At 44.5% G+C, this 21851-nt stretch overlaps 1 protein-coding gene across 3 annotated transcripts in view; it reads left to right on the top strand.

Annotated features, from left to right (window-relative positions):
• STK31 (serine/threonine kinase 31) overlaps nt 1-21851 on the top strand; it is a 171717-nt gene that overhangs the window by 48766 nt on the left and 101100 nt on the right. For all 3 annotated transcript variants that reach the window (XM_073581407.1, XM_073581406.1, XM_073581405.1), the window contains exons 9-10: nt 1846-1961; nt 10901-11060. In XM_073581407.1, coding sequence (XP_073437508.1) covers nt 1846-1961; nt 10901-11060 — 276 coding nt within the window. The remainder of the gene's footprint in view (nt 1-1845; nt 1962-10900; nt 11061-21851) is intronic.

Below are 21851 nucleotides of genomic sequence, written 5' to 3'. Positions count from 1 at the left end.
GCCATCTTCTTCCAATATCTACTACCGTACTTGGAAGGCCTATTTCACTTGGTGTGAGTCCTATGGCTTCGCGCCCATGTCTTTTTCGCTCCCGTCAATCCTAGCGTTTCTTCAGGCAGAACTGGATGCGGGGCTTGCCCTCAGTTCCTTGAAAGGTCAGGTTTCGGCACTGTCCATTTTGTTTCAAAAGACGTTGGCTTCCTGTCCTCAGGTCAAGACCTTTCTTCAGGGCGTGGCTCACACGGTTCCGCCGTACCGGGCGCCCGTGGATCCATGGGACCTTAATCTGGTTCTAGGGGTTCTGCAAGGTCCTCCCTTTGAACCTATCAGAGATATTTCCCTTTCTCTCCTTTCTTGGAAGGTAGCCTTTCTGGTGGCCATCACTTCCGTCCGGCGCGTGTCGGAATTGGCAGCTCTTTCTTGCCAATCTCCCTTCCTGGTACTTCACCATGATAAGGTGGTTCTACAGCCTCCGCCCTCTTTCCATCCGAAGGTGGTGTCTTCGTTTCAACTCAAGGAGGAGATCGTTCTGCCGTCCTTCTGTCCGAGTCCCGCTCATTCCCGAGAGCGGTCCTTCAACAAGCTGGATCTGGTTAGGGCGATAAGGGTCTATCTGTCTAGGACGACTCCCTTCCGAAAGACAGTCGCTTTTCATTATTCCAGACGGGGCGCGGAAAGGTCTCCCGGCGTCAAAGGCCACTGTTGCTCGCTGGATCAAATCGGCAATTTTGGAAGCCTACCGAGTTAAGCGTCGCGGAGCCCCTCCGGGATCAGGGCCCACTCTACTCGGGCAGTGGGTGCCTCCTGGGCGGTACGCCACAGAGCTTCTGTGCTGCAGCTTTGCAAAGCTGCATCCTGCTCATCGGTTCACACGTTTGTGAAATGCTGCAGAGTCCACACCTACGCTTCGGCGGACGCCAGCCTAGGTAGAAGGATTCTGCAGGTGGCGGTGGTGAGTCCGCTGGCCTGATGGATGTTTGTTTCCCACCCCAGGGACTGCTTTGGGACGTCCCATGGTCTCTGTGTCCCCCAATAAGGCGAACGAGAAAACAGGATTTTTAAGTTGCTTACCGTAAAATCTGTTTCTCGGAGCCTTCATTGGGGGACACAGCACCCTCCCAAGTTCTACAACTCCTGTCCTTATGTTTGTTGGTTATTTACAGTTGAGTTGTCTGTTCTGTTTTTCAATCTATTCTGTTGCTTCTCCTACTGCTTTCTCACTAACTGAGGAATGCCCTGCCGGTCGGTGGGGTGTACACTGCGGAGGAGGAGCTAACCTTTTTTGTGCATAGTGTCAGCCTCCTAGTGGCAGCAGCATACACCCATGGTCTCTGTGTCCCCCAATGAAGGCTCCGAGAAACAGATTTTACGGTAAGCAACTTAAAAATCCTGTTTTTTTTTTCACCACTTAAATAAAAAAGAACCTCGACATGTTTGGTATCTATGAACTCGTAATGACCTGGAGAATCATAAAGGCAGGTCACTTATAGCATTTGGTGAACGTGATTAAAAACTGTGGTTGAAATGCACTTTTTTTTTTTTTTTTGCTATTTCACAGCACTTGGAATTTTGTTCCCGTTTTCCCATACATACTGTGGTAAAACCAAAGGTGTCGTTCAAGAGTACGACTTGTCCTGCAAAAACAAGCCCTCGCATGGCCATATTGATAGAAAAATAAGTGTTATGGCTCTGTGCAAAAACTAAAATGGGCTGCGGCGAGAAGGGGTTAATAAACCTCTAATTTCAGATTAGAATAAGGCTTTCCTGAGTTTCAGAAAATAATTCACTGGAGAGCTGAAGTGTTTTGCACTTTTTATTATGTAACCATATTTTTTCTTTTTTTAGAAGGAGAAGGAGTGCTTCATACAAAGCATTAGTGACTTGGAATTGCGTTTGAAGTCTGCAGCAGGGAACAAGTTAAAAGCATTAACAGCTAAGATTGAGATACTTAAAGGTGTTAGGTGAGATAATATTTTATGAGATGTGGTAATTTTGGAATTTAGGTGACATAAGCACTTTACATTGCAGAATTTCAGACTACATTGCAGTCACTTTCCCTCCTTTTATCAATTCTTATTACAACATGTAATGATGCATCTCCATAGACGAACTTGAAGTATGACCCCAGTCCAGTATGCTCAGTGGTACCGCAGTAGTGGGGAATAACGTACCAGCATTGTCCTAGCAAAGGAATAATGCACTCAGTAATATCACTGCATAGAAATAAGATTGTACATGAGAACCACATAACCATTGAAAGTTTACTAATTAATAAATTTACAATGATTTTGTTATGTGATTCTCGTGTACAATTGTTTTGTATGATCTTATATATTTTTTTTCTGCACTGAACCCAATCTTTACTCCATGTAGATATCCCGGCACTCATTTATCTATTTTTTTGTTTATATACGTCCCATAGTGATGTCATACAACAGATCACGCCTTGATATCGCAGTAGAAAGAGAACATGCACGCAAAATGTATACCTTCATAGAACTACTGCACACAACAGGGATGCAACCAAGGAATATTAGCTAGTGCTTCATAAAGTATTTTCTACCCAAAATAAAATTCAAGTGGGAAAGTTGCTTTAAGGTGTTGACCCACATTTTTCACCTATCCATAGGATGGGTACCTTCATACATCTTGTATTTATTTACCTATAGTCTGGGAATACACCCCATTACCATCAGCCAAGAGGCTGAGTATCTTGTCCAGCCTGTCTATCTTGCTTCTACTACATCATATGGGTCTGGCAAGGCTCTTGCTTTGTCATATTTGCAGCACACTGATCACGACCACCCCCCCAACCTCCCCAAGCACTTCCAACCACCGCCGCTCAGGCTCATGCTCAGGAGCTGGAAAAGATTGCTTAACAAAACATGCAAAAAGTATCTAAAGCCTTCCTGTATGAGGCTAAATCACTGGTTCTGTTACTCATGTGTCTGTATAGCCAGTCTCTGAATGCTCTGGCTCTAATGCTGGTCTGCTGACAGCCTCTTTAAAAAAAAAAAAAAAAAAATATATATATATATATTCTCTCTATCTAGCTATCTATATATAGATATGTCTCTATTAAGCAACCCCCAACGTTTGTAAGTTGACGGTCATAACACTTATTACATATGCCGACTCTTCAGATGCTCACTGAAGGATCTTAGATCCTACAATGTGCTAAGACTTCCACTATTTTTGGCAATGCAAATTTCCATTACTAGATCTGATAAACTGCTTAAAAAGATGATCATTTGTGCAGACCAAAAAATCTTTTCATTTGACGCTGGCTCTTGATGATCGTGCAGTGTAAATGCACCTGAAAAAGAACCTGTCTCCTACCTTCCCCCCCTTTTGCCACATCATTCAGCTCTTTGAAAAATAAGACCGTTTTTGTCTGGAAGTACATTGGGAGGTGACGATTCACTTCTTGCTTCTCAGCCTCACTCTGTGCGTTCTGCCTAGAAGCACACTCCCTTGGTTGATTGACAGTTCAGTGGCTGTCTACCAGAGCTGGTGTATGCATCTTTTCATCATACTGTGTTAAATTTATTAAGAATATCATGTTTCTATTACAGTAAGTATTGCCCACTTCATTTTCTACATTTTTCTCATTTTTTGTGGTAATGAAGACTTAAAATGGGGGGCGTGGCTATGTAGCTGAGGAGGACAGACGCGCGCTGCAAATGCTCCTGACCATCCTGCCTCTATCCTGCATTTACCGCTTGTCTACCACGACATACCTGGTAGTGCTTGGTGTCCCTGGGTATCGGGACCCCCTTGGAATTCCGCGGGAGGGTGCAGGACGGCTCTGGTGAGCTTGAGACCTGGAAAACCGTGGCGGACGGCGGGGCCCATATGAGGCGGCGGCCATCTTGGATGTGCACTCTATCAGAGGGAGCGGTTGCATCCAGCTTCCAGCGCTGCAGCATCACTGGGCAGCAACCTGTATCCTACGGAATCAGGGGGATATGCGGTGAGTGCCCTGAAAAATGGGCCCTGCATTACTCCCCCCCCTCTTACAAATATACTCGCTGGCCTGTTGGTGACATTACTGTGGGAGAAATTGCTCTCCCTCCCACCGCTGCTGTCTCTGAGGGTGGATCTCCCCCCTTCCCCCCTCGCCATAAGAAGCCTCAGTGAATATGGTGTTTTCCACTTGCACAGATTCTGCTCCCAGGCCGCCTTTAGTAAACCTGGTTCCTGCTGTGTATATAATTGCAGTGGAAGGAATCCTGGACTACACATTTCTAGTTACCCTGGTGTATCTCACTGCTCTTAACCATGAATCGATCTAAAGTATCGCCGGCAGCAGAAAAACTAAAGGAATTTGTCAGACCCGACCCTTCTGAGAGTGCACGTTCTCTATGAAATAACTCTTCACAACCTCGGCTTAAAAATCGTCCCTCAGTTGGTGGAGAGGAGACTGAGCAGGTAGAAATGACTCTTAGAGCCCCGTCAGACATAGTGACTTACCAGCGATCCCGACAACGATATCAGCGTGTCAGGATCACTGGTGAGTCGCTACATGATCGCTGGTGAGCTGTCAAAAAGACAGCTTCACCAGCGATCAGCACCAGCGACGCCAAGCGCGCGTTTACTTTAGTTACCAGCGCGCTGATGCAGGGAGCTGGTAACTAAGGTACACATCGGGTTTCTAAGGGACGTGCGTCACTTAGAAACCTGATGTGTACCTTAGTTACCAGCTCCCTGCATCAATTGTTCAAATGCCTGTTTATCTCCCTCACTAGGACATCCCTGATGGAGAAAATAGAGGATGTCTACACTGAGGTGGGGAGACTCCGTCAAGATATGCAGTCCATAAGGGGACACATTGCAGAGGTGGAGACAAGAGTGTCCCAGGTGGAGGACACCATTACGCCTATGGAGGCTAAGTTAACCAAGGTAGCGGGCTCTATGAACGCCTGGAAGCAGAAGGCAGACGACCTAGAGAACAGAATGTGTCGGAATAACATCCGTGTTATCGGTCTGCCAGCACCCTGAGCAGTTCCTGGAGGGCTGGCTTAAGGCCTCTCTGGGAGATGAATTCTCCTCAGTGTTCGCTGTTGAGAGGGCCCACAGAATTCCCACAAAGCCTCTGCCTTCGGAGGCCCACCTAGACCCTTCCTAGCACGTCTCCTCAACTGTAAAGACAGAGACACCATTCTACGCCTTGGAAGACAAGATTCCCATCAAGTTCAACAATGCTGTGATCTCAATCTTCCCGGATTTCTCCATGGAACTCCAGAAGCAACGCGCACAATTCATCGACATCAAGAAGCGGCTCAGGGAAAGGAACATTGTATGCTCAATGATTTATCCGGCTCGACTTCGGATTGTCCATGGGGGTTCCTCCGTGTTTTTCACAGATCCAATGGAGGCTACCGAGTGGCTGCGGTCCCATAGAGGATCTCCTGCAAAGGAATACTAATGCGCCTACTTTCGTCTGGATCCTTTAACTACAGGCTTAATTGGCGCTCTCCTGGCGAGCACCCAGATATCAACAATACCGGACACTGCGTTCAGTGATTGTATCCCCTTGTTTACTTTTCAATAGGGGTGCGAGACCTTGCTCCTATACCGTTAGATTTATGTTTTGTTTTCTTTTATTCAAAAGCTTTAGTTTTAGCTTTAATTGTTACATTGGCTGCGACTTTTACCTAAGTAAGTCCTGTTATCTATGTGATGCCCCTGAATTCTACTCCGGCATCGATGTGCAACATGTCCAGATAAGTGGAGATGAGTTCTGAATTAATATGCATGACATGGAATGTGAGGGGTATCAAAAACCCCCGGAAAAAGATTAAAGTATTCTCACAAATCAGGCACTATCACCCTCATGTTGTGGCTCTGGTCGAGACGCACCTGACCAGAGATGCAGCTCGGAATGTACAAAAACCGTGGGTTCAGTGGTCTATACACGCATTTCACACCAGCTATTACAGGGGAGTCTCACTACTAATACACAAGGACGTTAGATGGGAGGTCTGGGAGGCCCGGAGAGACCCTGAGGGGCGTTTCATATTTGTGTATGCACTGATCAACTCTAGGAAATATGTTATTTTGTGTGTTTTATATTCTCCCTCCAGCTGGTACGTCCATTCTCCAGAAGGCATTAAGTTTTGCTCTGAATTATCCGGACGCAGATGTCATTTGTATGGGGGACTTGAATCTGGTTATGAATGGTTGCCTTGATAGATTGAGACTGGATGATGGGATACAGAGTGGGACCTCGTCAACAACTACATCCCAACTGTCACAGTTTATAGAAGGTAGTGGATGGCTAGACCTATGGAGAACGCGCCACCCCGAGATGAGGGAATATACTTGCCATTCATCCACAAAGCGTTCCTTATCTCACATAGATTACATTTTTGGATCCAGCGGTCTGGCAATATGGGTAGGTAACATTGAGCATGGTAGTAGAGGGATTTCAGATCATAGTCCGGTCATTCTTAAACTTAAATATGGCCCACCAAGTAGTAGGATAGTATGGAAATTAAACCCTTTCTGGCTGAAGTTGGTAAAGTCACCTGACAGAACAATTGACCAATTGCATAGCTCCATCTCCTCCCGCCCCGAAACCCCGGAATGTCAACTTATTTTGGGACGCCCTTAAGGCGTACTTGAGGGGTTGCTTATCTTCTACGATTTCCTACATCAAACTGGTGACATTGGGGGAGGATGACGAGATGGAGCAACGTTTGAAAGATTCAAAGGCCGCTTACATATCTGATCAAACTAGTGGCAATAGAGTGGAGTGGTTGACTGCCCAAAGATTATATACTCAACACATAGACTCTAAATCCAAACGTAAACTATTCTTTACTCGCCAATCCTACTTTGAACTAGGGAACCAGTCCAGTAAATTTTTGGCTTATTTGGTGCATCAACACAATATTACAGATCCGCAACTTAGACGGTACATTGGTATCCTCAACTGAAGAAATAATGGGTTGTTTTCATGATTATTATCGTTCTCTGTACAACTCTAAAAATGACGTTGATAGCCAGGGGTGTCTAGACTACCTATCAGATATAACATTTCCCACATTGAGTACTTCTCAGCGGGCCTTTATGGACGTTGAATTCACTTTGGAAGAGATAGAAGATGCCGTGAGGGATATGGCCTCTGGGAAGGCCCCTGGGCCGAATGGGTTTCCTATCAAGTTGTACAGGAAATACCGGGAGATTTTGGCGCCACTTTTGTTGTCGGTGTTTGGGGTGGTCATGCCGGAGTCATTTTATGAAGCTAATATAATAGTGCTTATGAAGGAGGGGAAGGACCCTTTAGATTGTGGATCTTATCGCACCATATCTTTAGTAAATGTGGATTATAAAATTTTTACGAAAATCTTGGCTACCAGGCTGAACTCAATCATTTTGTAACTTATACACCCTGACCAGACAGGCTTTATGCCTTTTTAAAAGCACCTCCATTAATATTAGGCGGGTCCAGTCGGTAGTCCAATATAGCTCCTTGATGCCGGGCAATAAGTGGGCATTGGCATCGTTGGATGCAGCCAAGGCCTTTGATACCCTTGAGTGGCCCTTCCTCCACGCATGCTTGCAGAAATATGGATTTGGGGATAGGTTCCTAAAATGGGTTACTACATTATATATGAAACCTAAAGCCTGTGTCATCGTAAACGGTTCCATATCTGAGTCCTTTTCTCTACACGGGGACTCGTCAGGGGTGTCCCCTTTTCCCGGCCCTCTTTGCTCTTGCAATAGAGGCACTGGCAATTCACATAAGAACTTCCCCTATTATGGGCATAGAGATAGCAGATCGGGTGGATACCATAGGCCTATATGCTGACGACACGGTAATATTTATGGATAGGGAGGAAGAGACACTGACATGAGTATTCGCCACTATAAACAAATTCAGTAAATATTCCGGCCTGTATATAAATTGGAAGATGTCTGCCCTGATGCCTCTTTCCCATACCCCGATGCCATGACTTGAGACTCTCTCCTTGCTCCTTGCTGCCTATTGTACCACACTTTAAATATCTGGGCGTTCATATTTCTCAATGCAGCACGTTTGATCTGCAACTTAATATATCCATTGCTGGAGATGGTTAACCCCTTAACGACTGGGGTTATTTTCGTTTTTGTTTTTCGCTCCCTTTCTTCCCAGAGCCATAACTTTTTTTTATTTTATTTTTTTATTTTTCTGTCAATATGGCCATGTGAGGGCTTATTTTTTGCGGGACGAGTTGTACTTTTGAACACCACCATTGATTTTACCAAGTGCGGTGAAATTGCAAAAAAAGCGCAATCCCACACTTGTTTTTTGCTTGGCCTTTTTGGTAGGTTCACTAAATGCTAAAACTGACCAGCCATTATGATTTGCCAGGTCATTACGAGTTCATAGACACCAAACATGTCTAGGTTCTTTTTTTTTATCTAAGTGGTGAAAAAAAATTCCAAAGTTAGCTAAAAAAACAAACAAAAAAAACCCACCTTTTTCCGAGACCCGTAATGTCTTCATTTTTCGTGATCTGGGGTCGGGTGGGGCTTATTTTTTGTGTGCCGAGCTGACGTTTTTAATGATACCACTTTTATGCAGACACGTTCTTTTGATCGCCCGTTATTACATTTTAATGCATTGTCACAGCGATCAAAAAAACGTAATTCTGGGGTTTTGACTTTTTTTCTCGCTACGCCGTTTAGCGATCGGGTTAATGCTTTTTTTTTCTTCTATTGATCGGGCGATTCTGAATGCAGTGATACCTAATATGTGTATGTGGGATTTTTTTTTTTTTTACTGTTTTATTTTGATTGGGGCGAAAGGGGGGTGATTTGAACGTTTAGTTTTTTTTTTTTTTTTTTTTTTGGCATGCTTCAATAGCCTCCATAGGAGGCTTGAAGCATGCACAACTCGATCGGCTCTGCTACATATGAGGGATGAGCAGATCGCCCATATGTAGCAGATTTACTCCTGTGCTAAATGTGATGTTCCAGGGTCACAGTTCCGATGTTTGCAACTGAGGTCAGCCTTTCAATGGCACATGAGATATGTGGGTGTAAATAATGCTATCTCGTCTCTACCCTTGATAGGCATTCTCAAATCGCAGGGTCCCCAGGGTCTCGTCTCCTCTCTATACACATACATGCTGTCAGTAAGGGCGGAATCCGCCATATGCTCGGTTAAAGGGAAGTGGGAAAGGCTTATCCCTGATACACAGAGGAGTGGGAGGAAATCCTGGAGTCACCAACTAAAGTGTCTCCGGCCATTAACAACAGAATGATACAACTATACATTATAAACCAATCATATTTGACTCCGACTCGACTTTTTAAGATGGGCCGATTCCAATCTTCGGAATGTCTGAGATGTCATTCATTAGATGCAGACTTTATTCACATGATCTGGCAGTGTTCAATTATAGCACATTATTGGAAGGAGGTGACATCATTAACTTCCCTGGTACAAATTCCTGTTCCCCTTGAGCCACTAGTTTGTCTGTTTGGGGTGTGGGACGACGAGACATGGGTACACTATACGGGGATTTTCTTGCAGGAGACGTTGTTTATGATACGAAAGGTACTGGCACTGCGGTGGATGGGAAGTTCGGGTCCCTCCCTTAGGGCCTGGATTGAATTGGTAAACTCGATTATACCATACGAGCGTTTGCTGTACCAAAAGAGAGGGTGCCCCGGTAAATTTGAGAAGATATGGGAGAGGTGGAATTCCTCTCAGCTCACTTTGTAGGATGGAGATATCGCATGATAAAGAACTAATTATGTGGACACTGGCTGCAAATAGTTGTTGTTTTGTAGTTATAGTAATGGTTTAGATGTTTGACATGTTTTATTATTTGAATAATACCATGCAGACCAATGTAAGGTAATTGACATTATGTTCTGTAAGCATCCGATATACACACACTGCTTGAAATTAATGTCATGTGAAACATATATGCTTTATATGGTATTTCTCATCATTTGCTAGTTTGTATATTGTATATCCTGTCTATGGTTTAATAAACGAATTAAAAAAAAAAAAAAATGAAGACTTAAAATAGTGGGTATTTTTTGTTTGATATCTCAAGCTTGTGTTAAATTGGCCACAAATAGCCTACTTCTCTCAACACTACAGAGGGCAAAGCAAAGTATTGCAGTGTGGAAGGACAAAAGGGCCACATGCACACTGCAGTACTTTTCCTCTGCTTTCGGCAGAGAAGTGCGCCTGAGCAGGAGTGTATTGGGGTATACTGTGTGGATGACGTTGGACGTTCCACACAAAGCAAGAAGGATGTCATCGCAAGAAGAAAGGAGGTATCGGACCAAGACCAGTGACGCCCATCCAACCAGACGACCCTGTAGGCAAGTATAATAAAAGTTTTGTTTTTTTTGCCTTGCAGGGCGAATTGGAGTTATATGTGCAGCATTATAGAATGCTGTCACATGGGGCTGAAAGGTGGTGGCCGTAGGTTATATCCAAAAAAAGAAAATGCTGACTGGTTCCATTTAAAGATATTACTCCATATTCTCATTGATGCAAAAAAAAAAAATCTGAGCTTTCCAAAGTTCGGTGCTGCCTCTCTCCATTGCTTCGGCTTTTACTTGGCCGCAGTCGTGTAACAACAAAAGTGCTACAGTCCATAGCTGAGCGCAGTGTCCTTACGGATGTAGACGGTATGATCCACTGTGCTAAGTGATTGCCTCCAGTGGTGGCGACATAACGTCACTGCTTGGCCTAGTGAGTAATTTAATATTTTAAACAGGGTTAATCCTTCATTAAGATTGATTTAAAATATCTATGTGATTACAAATGGCAATTGACCAAATCTACACTTATGTGCATGTGAGTGTTAGCTGGATATGATGAAATGGGATGCAGTATGTTTCGGTATTAAACTTCTTGGTGTTCATATAACTTATATATTGGCAGACGTGAAAATGGCAACATGACCGCTGCTGATGATCTTCTGGAAGCCGTTAAGGCTGTTAGTCAGGAACAACTATCTGCTCCATCTTCTTTAAATGCTTTAGAGGAGACCTGGAAAGAATACAGTTTGGCCCAGAAAATGATTCAAGAATGTTCAGATGTGGTAAGAATAAAAATTAATTTTCAACGCATCAATTTCTCATTTATTTGTTTTCAGACTCTTATCTGAAAATGACCTTTAACTTAATATATTAAATGCTTTTTCTTCAATTTTTCACAATGATTTTTAGGTTTCCTTATCAGTTTTTAAAGGGAACCTGTCATCAGGATTGTGCACAGTAACCTACAGTGTCAGGTTGGCGCCATTATACTGATTAAAATGATACCTTGGTTGATGAAATCCGTCTTGTGGTTGTTGTTTAATCTTTATTTTCAGTTAATGATATGCTTGTGCTCCGGGGCGGCCTGTGGAGGAGGGGGGTCTTGGGGGATCTTCATGTGGTGAGCTGCTTAGGTATTCATAATGCAGACTGCTGACAGGTCACTGATCCCACAGTGACCTGCCCCCTAGTTTGCATAATGAATATATGTTCATACTTAAAAAAAAAAAAAAACCTTTCTGCAAGCTGCCCCAGGGCACGAGCATATCATTAACTGAAAATAAAGATTAAACAACTGCTGCAAGATGGATTTCATCAACCAAGGTATCATTTTAATCAGTATAATGGCGCCAATCTGACACTGTGTGTAGGCTACTGTGCACAATCCGCTGACAGGTTCCCTTTAATCGCAAAAATCTAATTCAAAGAGAAAGGTTCGGTGCCTGTGAAGAAGGATTCAGGGTTCCTAAGAAAGTCCTGCAAGTGCCAGGACAGTCTCCTAAACAAGATTCAACTACAGGATCAGTTCAATATCCTTGCAGAGTTTGCTCAGGAATGGCAGTAGGCAAGTGTCAGTTCATCTGCACGCACAGTGGACAAATTGTTTCAGAGGCTGGCCTGGTGTCAAGAATAACAGCAAAATGGCCACCTTTCTCCAAGGAAAACATCAAAGACTGATATTCTGCAGGAAGTAAAGGGATGGAACTGCAGAGGACTAAGGTAATGTTATTTTCTCCTTTGCCTCTTTGGGGGATACAGGACCATGGATGTTATGCTGCTGCCACTAGGAGGACACTAAGCAAATACATAAAGAAATTAACTTCTACCCCACAGTATACACCCTCTGCTGGCTCTATCCTGAACCAGTTCTTGTTTAGTGTCCGTCGGAGGCACGAGGTTCTGGCTTCAGACCCCGATTTTTAATTTTTTATTTTTAATTTAACTTTTTACCCAAATCTTCAAAAGGGCGACTGTGCCTTTCAAGGTCCCGACCTCCGAAAACCATCAACAGGTGGGAACGCGGAGTGTCGTCTCCCCGTACACCCACCTGCAACCTCAATACCAGGCCTTGGCTCTCCTTAGGGGCGACGGATCCCTTTAATGGGTCCGCTCTCCCCACACCGACAACAGACGGGAACATGGGGTGACGCCCCCACGTACCCCCTTCTGGAGCCAGGACTTCAGCTGGACAAATTCCCTGCCTCTCCACCGAAGAATTACCTCAGGTAACATTCAGAGGCTTCCATCGGGGTCCGTGCGGTCCCACTGCACCACCACTGTCTGAAAGTGGCTGATGTTAGGAGGTGAAGGAGCCCTCTCCACCTCCCTATCAAAGGGAAGGTCGATTGAGGAGGAGCTGCGCAGCCACAATCCCCAGCTGGGCCCACCACACTGAGGACCCGGCTCTGCTGCCTCCACTCTCAGTAGCGCAGCACCTGCGGTCGGCAGGGGGGAAGGGGCTCCTTCTTTCTTGGAAAGTTGCCTTTCTTGTGGCAGTAACATCCATCAGGCAGGTCTCGGAATTGGCGGCTTTGTTTTGCAAACCTCCATTTCTGGTCTTTTACCATGACAAGGTGGTGGTAAGGACGTCTCTGGCCTTTTTGCCTAAGGTTGTTTCTTCTTTTCATCTGAATAAGGACATAGTCTTGCCCTTGTTCTGCCCAGCTCCGATCCATCGTACTGAGAATGCTCTCCACACTTTGGATTTGGTGAGAGCACGCAGGAAATACATTTCCAGGACAGCGTCTTTCCGCAAATCGGATTCCCTCTTTGTGCTTCCGGATGGACACAGAAAAGGCCTACCTGCTTCTAAAGCTACAATAGCCAGATGCATCCGCTCTGCAATCCAATAGGCCTACCGTGTCAGAGGTCAGCCTATCCCGGCAGGGATCAAGGTACACTCCACTCGGTCAGTGGGGGATTCCTGGGCCATTCGGCACCAGGCGTCGGCACAGCAAGTTTGTAAGGCTGCGACTTGTTCCAGTCTTCACACGTTTGTTAAGCATTACAACATTCATTCTGAAGCCTCTTTAGATGCAGCCCTTGGCAGATGAATTCTGCAATCGGCAGTATCACATCTGTAGACCAGATTTAATCCTTTGGTACAAGAGGTTTCAGCTGTTGTGCTGTTTCCCACCCAGGGACTGCTTTAGGACGTCCCATGGTCCTGTGTCCCCCAATGAGGCGAAGGAGAAACAAGGATTTTTGTGTGTACTCACATAAAATCCTTTTCTCCGAGCCAATCATTCGGGGACACTGCACGCACCCTGTTGGCTTGTGGTTATTCTTTGTTTTTGACATGTTGCATTTTTTGTTTATCTGTGAGCTCCTACTGCTTTAGCACTGAACTGGTTCAGGATAGAGCCAGCAGAGGGTGTATACTGCGGAGGAGGAGAAGGAGGAGGAGGCTCAGAGAAAAGGATTTTACGGTGAGTACACACAAAAATCCCTGTTTCTGTCGCTTCATTGGGGGGGGGACAGTAAACCATGGGTGTATGCTGCTGTCACTAGGAGGTTGAAACTATGCAAAAAAAAGTTTGTTCCTCCCCAGCAGTATATACCCACTGACTGGCACGAAGCAATCAGTTTTAGCTTTAATGTCAGTAGGAGGTGGACACAGGGCTGCAATTTATTGATTTCTATTTTTCAGATTCAGCTTGTGATTCTTGGCGACGGAGTGGTTGTCACTCCGTTCTCCGTCATAGAGACCCAGGAGCACAGTGTGGATCTGTTCACTACTGTACCCTCTCATATCTACCAGGCAGAACCCTATCCCCTCTAACACATCAAGAGTGTTTGGGGCTTGCGGACTGGTTCTCGCCACTACACCCCAGGCCACTTGCCATCCAGAATCAGTTCATCCAGGTTGGGAAGACGGATCTTACCTGCCAGCTGCCCAAAGGTCTGCGCCCAGGTCCTCGACGCCAGCCGTCTGAAGGTCTGTGAAGAAGGATTGAGGATCTTCGAGACGTATCTACAGCAGTGAAGGGTCACCTTTTTAAAAATAAAGTAATTAAATTATCAATCATAATATGTAATGATAATCTTTACAGAGTTCAATGTTTTTATTTTCCTGGAAAAAAAAAAGAAAAAATCCCCCTTTTTTTTTTTTTTTTTTTTCTTTCTTATGCCCTGCGGTGACTCCCACGCTCCTCCTCATTACCCTGTAGCTTCAAAGTATAAATTTAGAAATTTAGTACCTGACTTCAGCTTGGGCATTCCCTGGAGCTAGTACACGCCCCCCAGCCAGCCAATCGCGTATGAAGATTCTCCTGGCTGGACACACCAACCACGTCCGACCTTTCAGCTCCTTTCTCCCCATCGATAAGAACTCTGCTCACCGTCTCTTGACATTGCTCTCTTGCTGGCTTCAACGAGTGGGAACTCTGCGTGTGCTTTTGCACACTGCCTACCTTGCTCTATGCCATATTTCACACATGACTCCAGTCACCACAGTAGCCCCACACTCCTTGTAGTGCCACCTCAGCATCGTGTCTCCTCATCCTCGCAGACTCGATGCCCCAGGACACAGGACCTAGGGTCCCAGTAAGCTCTGCCACTGGGGGCAGCTCTCTTCCCCAGCTCTTGTACACCATGGCACTTTCTCTGCCATTTCTCTCACTCTGTCTCACTCCCATCCAACTCCTATTGTCCTTCATTTTGTATGTTCTTCCTGTAATAAAAGGTTTCACTATGGTCAGACCTCGACCATCTGCACAAGCTGTAATCCATCTAATATCTGGATCGCTCAGGAGTAGAGTTGAGCGATACCGTCCGATACTTCAAAGTATCGTATCGGATGGTATCGGCCGATCTTTAAAAAAAGTATCGGTATCGCCGATTCCGATACCGGAAGTCCCATTCAAGTCTATGGGACTTCCGGTATCGGAATAAGAAAAACCCTTTCCTGCCCTTGTACAGCCTTTCGGGGGGCTGTGCCGGCCTGCCAGGGGGTCTGTGCAGGCTCCGGTGGTCTGTGCCGGCCTGCCGGGGGGCTGTGCCGGCCTGCCGGGGGGCTGTGCCGGCCTGCCGGGGGGCTGTGCAGGCATCGTCCGATGGGACTACAAGTCCCATCGGGCGATGCCTGCTACCATGACAGTGATTGACACATTAGCCAATGATGGGACAGTAGTAGTCCCATCATCCGGCTAATGTGTTAAATGTAAAAAAAAAAAAAATTACATGCTACATACATACAACATGCATACTACATACATGCTACATTCATACTACATACTACATACATGCTACATTCATACTACATAAATACTACATGCAACATACATACTACATATATACTACATGCATGCTACATACATACTGCATGCTACATACATACCACATATATACTACATACATACTACATGCATGCTACATGCTACATACATAACACATATATACTACATGCATGCTACATACTACATGCTACATACTACATATATACTACATGCATGCTACATACTACATGCTACATACATACTACATATATACTACATGCATGCTACATACATACTGCATGCTACATACATACTACATACATACTACATGCTACATACATACTACATGCTACATACATACTACATATATACTACATACATACTACATACATACTACATGCATGCTACATGCATGCTACATACATACCACATACATAACACATATATACTACATGCATGCTACATACATACTACATGCTACATACATACTACATATATACTACATGCATGCTACATACATACTACATGCATGCTACATACATACTACATGCTACATACATACCACATACATACTACATATATACTACATGCATGCTACATACATACTGCATGCTACATGCATGCTACATACATACTACATACATACTACATGCTACATACATACCACATATATACTACATACATACAATACATTCATACAATACATACATAGACATACAGTACATATAACATAGAGTAACATACTTACCAATACTTGTCACATTGTTCCCCGAAGCCATTGTCTTTTCCGGAATAAATATTAACATAACAAACCACAAAAATACTCACCCACGATCCGAAGCAGTCCACGAGTGTGTCCCACGACGATCTTGGGTAGAGAACTGCAGCATCAGCTGTTGCTGCCGTTCTCTACGGGCTGCAGATATCCAATGACGGAAGGTAGGTATCCTTCCGCACTGTATTCCTCCGCCACTTAAAAAAAAAAAAAAAGTCCCTAGTCTCACTTTATGCCATTGCTGTGTGGGAAATTCCCACGCAGCAATGGCATAAAGTGAGACTAGGGACTTTTTTTTTTTTTTAAGTGGCGGAGGAATACAGTGCGGAAGGATACCTACCTTCCGTCATTGGATTCCTGCAGCCCGTAGAGAACGGCAGCATCATCTGATGCTGCAGTTCTCTACCCAAGATCGTCGTGGGACACACTCGTGGACTGCTTCGGATCGTGGGTGAGTATTTTTGTGGTTTGTTATGTTAATATTTATTCCGGAAAAGACAATGGCTTCGGGGAACAATGTGACAAGTATTGGTAAGTATGTTACTCTATGTTATATGTACTGTATGTCTATGTATGTATTGTATGTATGTAGTATATATGTGGTATGTATGTAGCATGTAGTATGTATGTAGTATGTATGTAGCATGCATGTAGCATGTAGTATGTATGTAGCATGCATGTAGTATATATGTAGTATGTATGTAGCATGCATGTAGTATATATGTAGCATGTATGTAGTATGTATGTGGTATGTATGTAGCATGTAGTATGTATGTAGCATGCATGTAGTATATATGTAGTATGTATGTAGCATGCATGTAGTATGTATGTAGCATGCATGTAGTATATATGTAGCATGTAGTATATATGTAGCATGTATGTAGTATGTATGTGGTATGTATGTAGCATGTAGTATGTATGTAGCATGCATGTAGTATATATGTAGTATGTATGTAGCATGTAGTATGTATGTAGTATGTATGTGGTATGTATGTAGCATGTAGTATGTATGTAGCATGCATGTAGTATATATGTAGTATGTATGTGGTATGTATGTAGCATGTAGTATGTATGTAGCATGCATGTAGTATATATGTAGTATGTAGCATGTAGTATGTAGCATGTAGTATGTATGTAGCATGCATGTAGTATGCATGTAGCATGCATGTAGTATGTATGTAGTATGTATGTAGTATGTATGTAGCATGCAGTATGTATGTAGCATGTATGTAGTATGTATGTATGTAGCATGTAGTATGTATGTAGTATGTATGTAGCATGCATGTAGTATATATGTAGTATGTATGTAGCATGCATGTAGTATGTATGTAGCATGCATGTAGTATGTATGTAGTATGTATGTAGCATGTATGTAGTATATATGTAGTATGTATGTAGCATGCATGTAGTATATATGTAGTATGTATGTAGCATGTAGTATGTATGTAGCACGCATGTAGTATGTATGTAGTATTTTTTTTTTTTTTTTTAACATTTAACACATTAGCCGGATGATGGGACTACTACTGTCCCATCATTGGCTAATGTGTCAATCACTGTCATGGTAGCAGGCATCGCCCGATGGGACTTGTAGTCCCATCGGACGATGCTTGCACAGACCCCCGGACATCAGCACAGCCCCCCGGCAGGCCGGTACAGACCCCCACAGGGTGCACAGACCACCGGCAGGCCGGCACAGCCCCCCGGCAGGCCGGTACAGACCCCGGGCAGTCCACACAGCCCCCCGGCAGGCCGGCACAGCCCCCCGGCAGGCCGGCAGAGACCCCCGGAAGGCCCGAAATGACGGCGCATCATGATGCGCACACACCGCGCATCATGATGACGTCAGGCCGTCAATCAACTGAACTTCCGATTCCGATGCCGAATTCCGATATTGAAAAAATATCGGAAGTCGGTATCGGAATTCTGATACAGCAAGTATCGGCCGATACCCGATACTTGCGGTATCGGAATGCTCAACACTACTCAGGAGTCATCCCTCTCAATCAACATTCTGGAACTCTGCAATCATTTTTGCTCTGCTCGACTTGCAGTGCTTCTTCATTCGCCTCATTTGAGCCCATTCCAACAATGCCACTGCGATGGCATGCATCAACCACCAAGCGGGGGAACTCTGAGTCAAGAGGTGATGTCAGATGTCACTCGGATTCTGTCGCGTGGCAAACAATGTTCCAACAATCTCAGCCATACACATCCCAGGGGTGCACAACTGGGCCGTAGACTATCAGCCAAGAGGGTCTCTCCGCTGGCGAATGGTCACTGAACCAGTCAGTCTCCTGGTGAATCTGCCTCAGATGGAGGGGCCCAAGATGCTGATCTGATAGTGTCCAGACTGAACCCCAAAGTTCCTTGTTTTGTATCGAGATCCCATGACCCAATAGCAATCGGGTCAGATGCACTATTGATTCCCTGAGTACATTCTCCTGTATCTTTTTCCACCTCTACCGCTGATCCCCAGGGTAGTCAAAAAGATCAAAGCATGGCTGTTAAGGCCGCGATTCTGAAGTCTGACTTTTTTTTGATCAAGTCTTTCAGACCATGATAAAAGCAAGGAAACCATCCTTTTCTCATATCTATCACGGTGTCTGGAAAGTCTTCTTCCGCTGGTGCACAACGAATCGGTTCGCCCCAATGGATTTTCACTTGCCTTCCATTTTGTCTTTACAGTTGAGTTCTGGAACTTGGTCTTTCCCTTAGTTCTCTTGAGGGACAAGTGTCCCTTTTCTATCCTTTTTCAGAGTAATCTTGCCTCTCATCGGCAGGTCAAGACCTTCATCCAAGGGGGGGTCGCCCATTCCATTAATCTCTATTGGCCTCCAGTAGAACCCTGTGGTCCAACCTAGTTCTCTACGTTCTCCAGGAGTCTCCATTCCAACCTTTGCATGAGGTGTCTCCCACATTTCTTTATTGGAAGGTTGCCTTCCTGGTTGCCATTACCTCGATTATGCAAATTTCCAAGCCTGCAGCTCTCTTGTCGTTCTCATTACCTCGTTTTCCACCAGAACAAGGTGGTTTTATGTCCATTTCCATTCTTTTTTTCCTAATGTGGTTTCTGCTTTTCATCTTACTGAGGATATTTAGTGAACTTCATCCTCGGTGAAGTTCACTAAACAAATTGGATCTGGTAAGAGCCCTTCTGCTTTACCTCTTCAGGACAGTGTTTCAGACATACAGATTCACAGTTTGTCATTTGCGAAGGTCTGCGCAAGGGTCTCCCTGCTTCCAGGTCTACCACTGCCTGTTGGGTCTGTTCTGCCATTCTGGAAGCTTACCGAATACGGAAGAGAGCACGTCCACTCAGGGTAACGGCCCACTCCATTCGTGCAGTGGATGCTTTCTGGGCTGTCCACCCCCAGGTGTGGACCTCGCAGCTTTGCAAAGCTGTTAAGTGGTCATCCATTCATACCCTCACCAAGTTCTACAGGGTTCACACCTTCACATCTTCGCATGTGAATCTTGATAGGTAGGTCTCACTTGAAGATCTTTTTTTCCCACCCTTGAGACTGTTTTTAGATGGCCCATAGTTTCCTGTTTCCCCCAATGAAGCGACAGAGAAATGTAGATTTTCCGTTCTTGCCATAAAATCTTTCTGAGCCTTCATTAGGGGACAATGCACCCACCTTTGTTTACTCTTATTTTTTGTTATATGCTTGTAGGGTCTCCTCCTTTTTCACTAACTGATGATAAGCTTCGTGCCAGTCGGTGGGTACCGTATATACTGCTGGGGAGGCGTTAACTGTTTTTGCATAGTGTCAACCTCCCAGTGGCAGCAGCATACACCCATGCTTTCCTGTGTCCCCCAATGAAGGCTCTGAGATTTTATGGTAAGAACCCAAAATCCACATTTCTTTGAAGCCACCATCAGACTCTTTGGAACATCTGGAAGACTGAATGCCTGGAGGAAAAACAAGGTTACAAGATGAGCACTACCTTAAGGCTATGTGCCCACGTAGCGTTTTAAAACGCACACAGAAAACCGGACTCCTTCCCAGAAATCGCGCGTTTTTTCTGCGCGATTTCACCGCGATTTCACCGCGATTTTACCGCGATTCTGTTCGCGATTTTGCCGCGATTTTCTCAAGCACTCTCCAAGCGATTTGAAGCATCGCTTGGAAAGTGATTGACAGGTTGGTCACACTCGTCAAACATAGTGTTTGACAAGTGTGACCAGGTTTTTACTATTGAGGCCGCCAATGCGGCCTCAATAGTAAAAGAATGTGAAAAATGATAAAAAAAATAAAAAATCGGGGTATATTTACCTTCCGACGTCCCGCGCTGCCATCCCGGGCATCAGCGTTCCCAGTAATGCCTTGCGAGAGCTGTGATGACGTTGGTCTTGCTTTACTATAGCGATCTCGCGAGACCACGTCATCACATGACCTTGCCGCAAGGCATTACTGGGAACGCTTAGGCCGGGAATGCAGCGCGGGACTTCGGAAGGTAAATATACCCCGATTTTTTTTTTTTTTTATTTTTTTTTTTACAGGGGTATGGTACCCAGGGCCTGGAGGACAGTCTCCTCTCCTCCACACCGTGGGTACCAACCGCACATGAGACGCTTAACTTCCCGCATGGTGGGCATAGCCACATGCGGGAAGTGAGCGATTCTCATGCATTCCTATGGGTGCGGAATCGTGGCAATTCTTTGCGATTCCGCACAAAAGAATGAGCATGCTGCGATTTTTTCCGCGATGCGTTTCCGCCGCGGAAAAAAGCGCAGCATTAGCACAGCATGTGCGGAATGCCATAGAAATGCATGAGGGGCGTTCTGTACACGATTTTTAAACGTTTTCGCGCCGAAAATCGCGGCAAAAACGCTTAAAAATCGCATCATGGGCACACAGCCTAAGTCCTGTAAAGTATACGGAGACCATTCATGTGTGGGGACTTTTCATACAAGGAAGTGGGCTCGCTCACAATTTTGCTTAAACACATCAATGAATAAAGAATGGGATCTAAACATTCTCCAAGAGAATCTTCTCTCAACCATCCAGGAGCAATTTGGTGATGAACAATGCTTTTCCCAGTATGATGGAGACCATTTCACAAGGCAAAAGTGATGACTAAGTGGCTTAGTGAACAAAACATTGAAATTTCGGGTCCATGGCCAGGAAACTCCCCAGAGCTCAATCCTATTGAGAACAAGTGGTCAGTTCTTAAAACATGAGTGGACAAACAAAAACATAGAAATTGTTATAAATTAAAAGCACTGATTAGGCAAGAATGGGATGCTATAAGTCAGGATATGACCTAGAAGCTGATATGCACTTGGCAGGGTGAATTGCAGAAGGATTGAAAAATTAGGGTCCGCACTGAAAGTATTGAATGTTTGTATAAACTCGAGATGTATTTGTCAAAGTTTTTAAAAACTCGTAAACTGCTTATAATTATACTTCACTGACCATAGAAATATCTGATCAAAAGATCTAAAAACATTGAAATGGCAAAATATTGTGAAAACCAAGTTTCTCTAGTCTCAAAACTTTATGGCACAACTGTATATTAAATTTATACAATATGAATACCAAAGAGAATTGTGTCCTGTGTGCCCATGTCTGACA

The sequence above is a fragment of the Dendrobates tinctorius genome, unplaced genomic scaffold (genome assembly GCF_039654945.1).
Source record: "Dendrobates tinctorius isolate UK_male_01 unplaced genomic scaffold, ASM3965494v1 ptg000070l, whole genome shotgun sequence".
In the NCBI taxonomy this organism is placed as follows: domain Eukaryota; kingdom Metazoa; phylum Chordata; class Amphibia; order Anura; family Dendrobatidae; genus Dendrobates; species Dendrobates tinctorius.
This window is presented reverse-complemented; position numbering and strand designations above follow the sequence as displayed.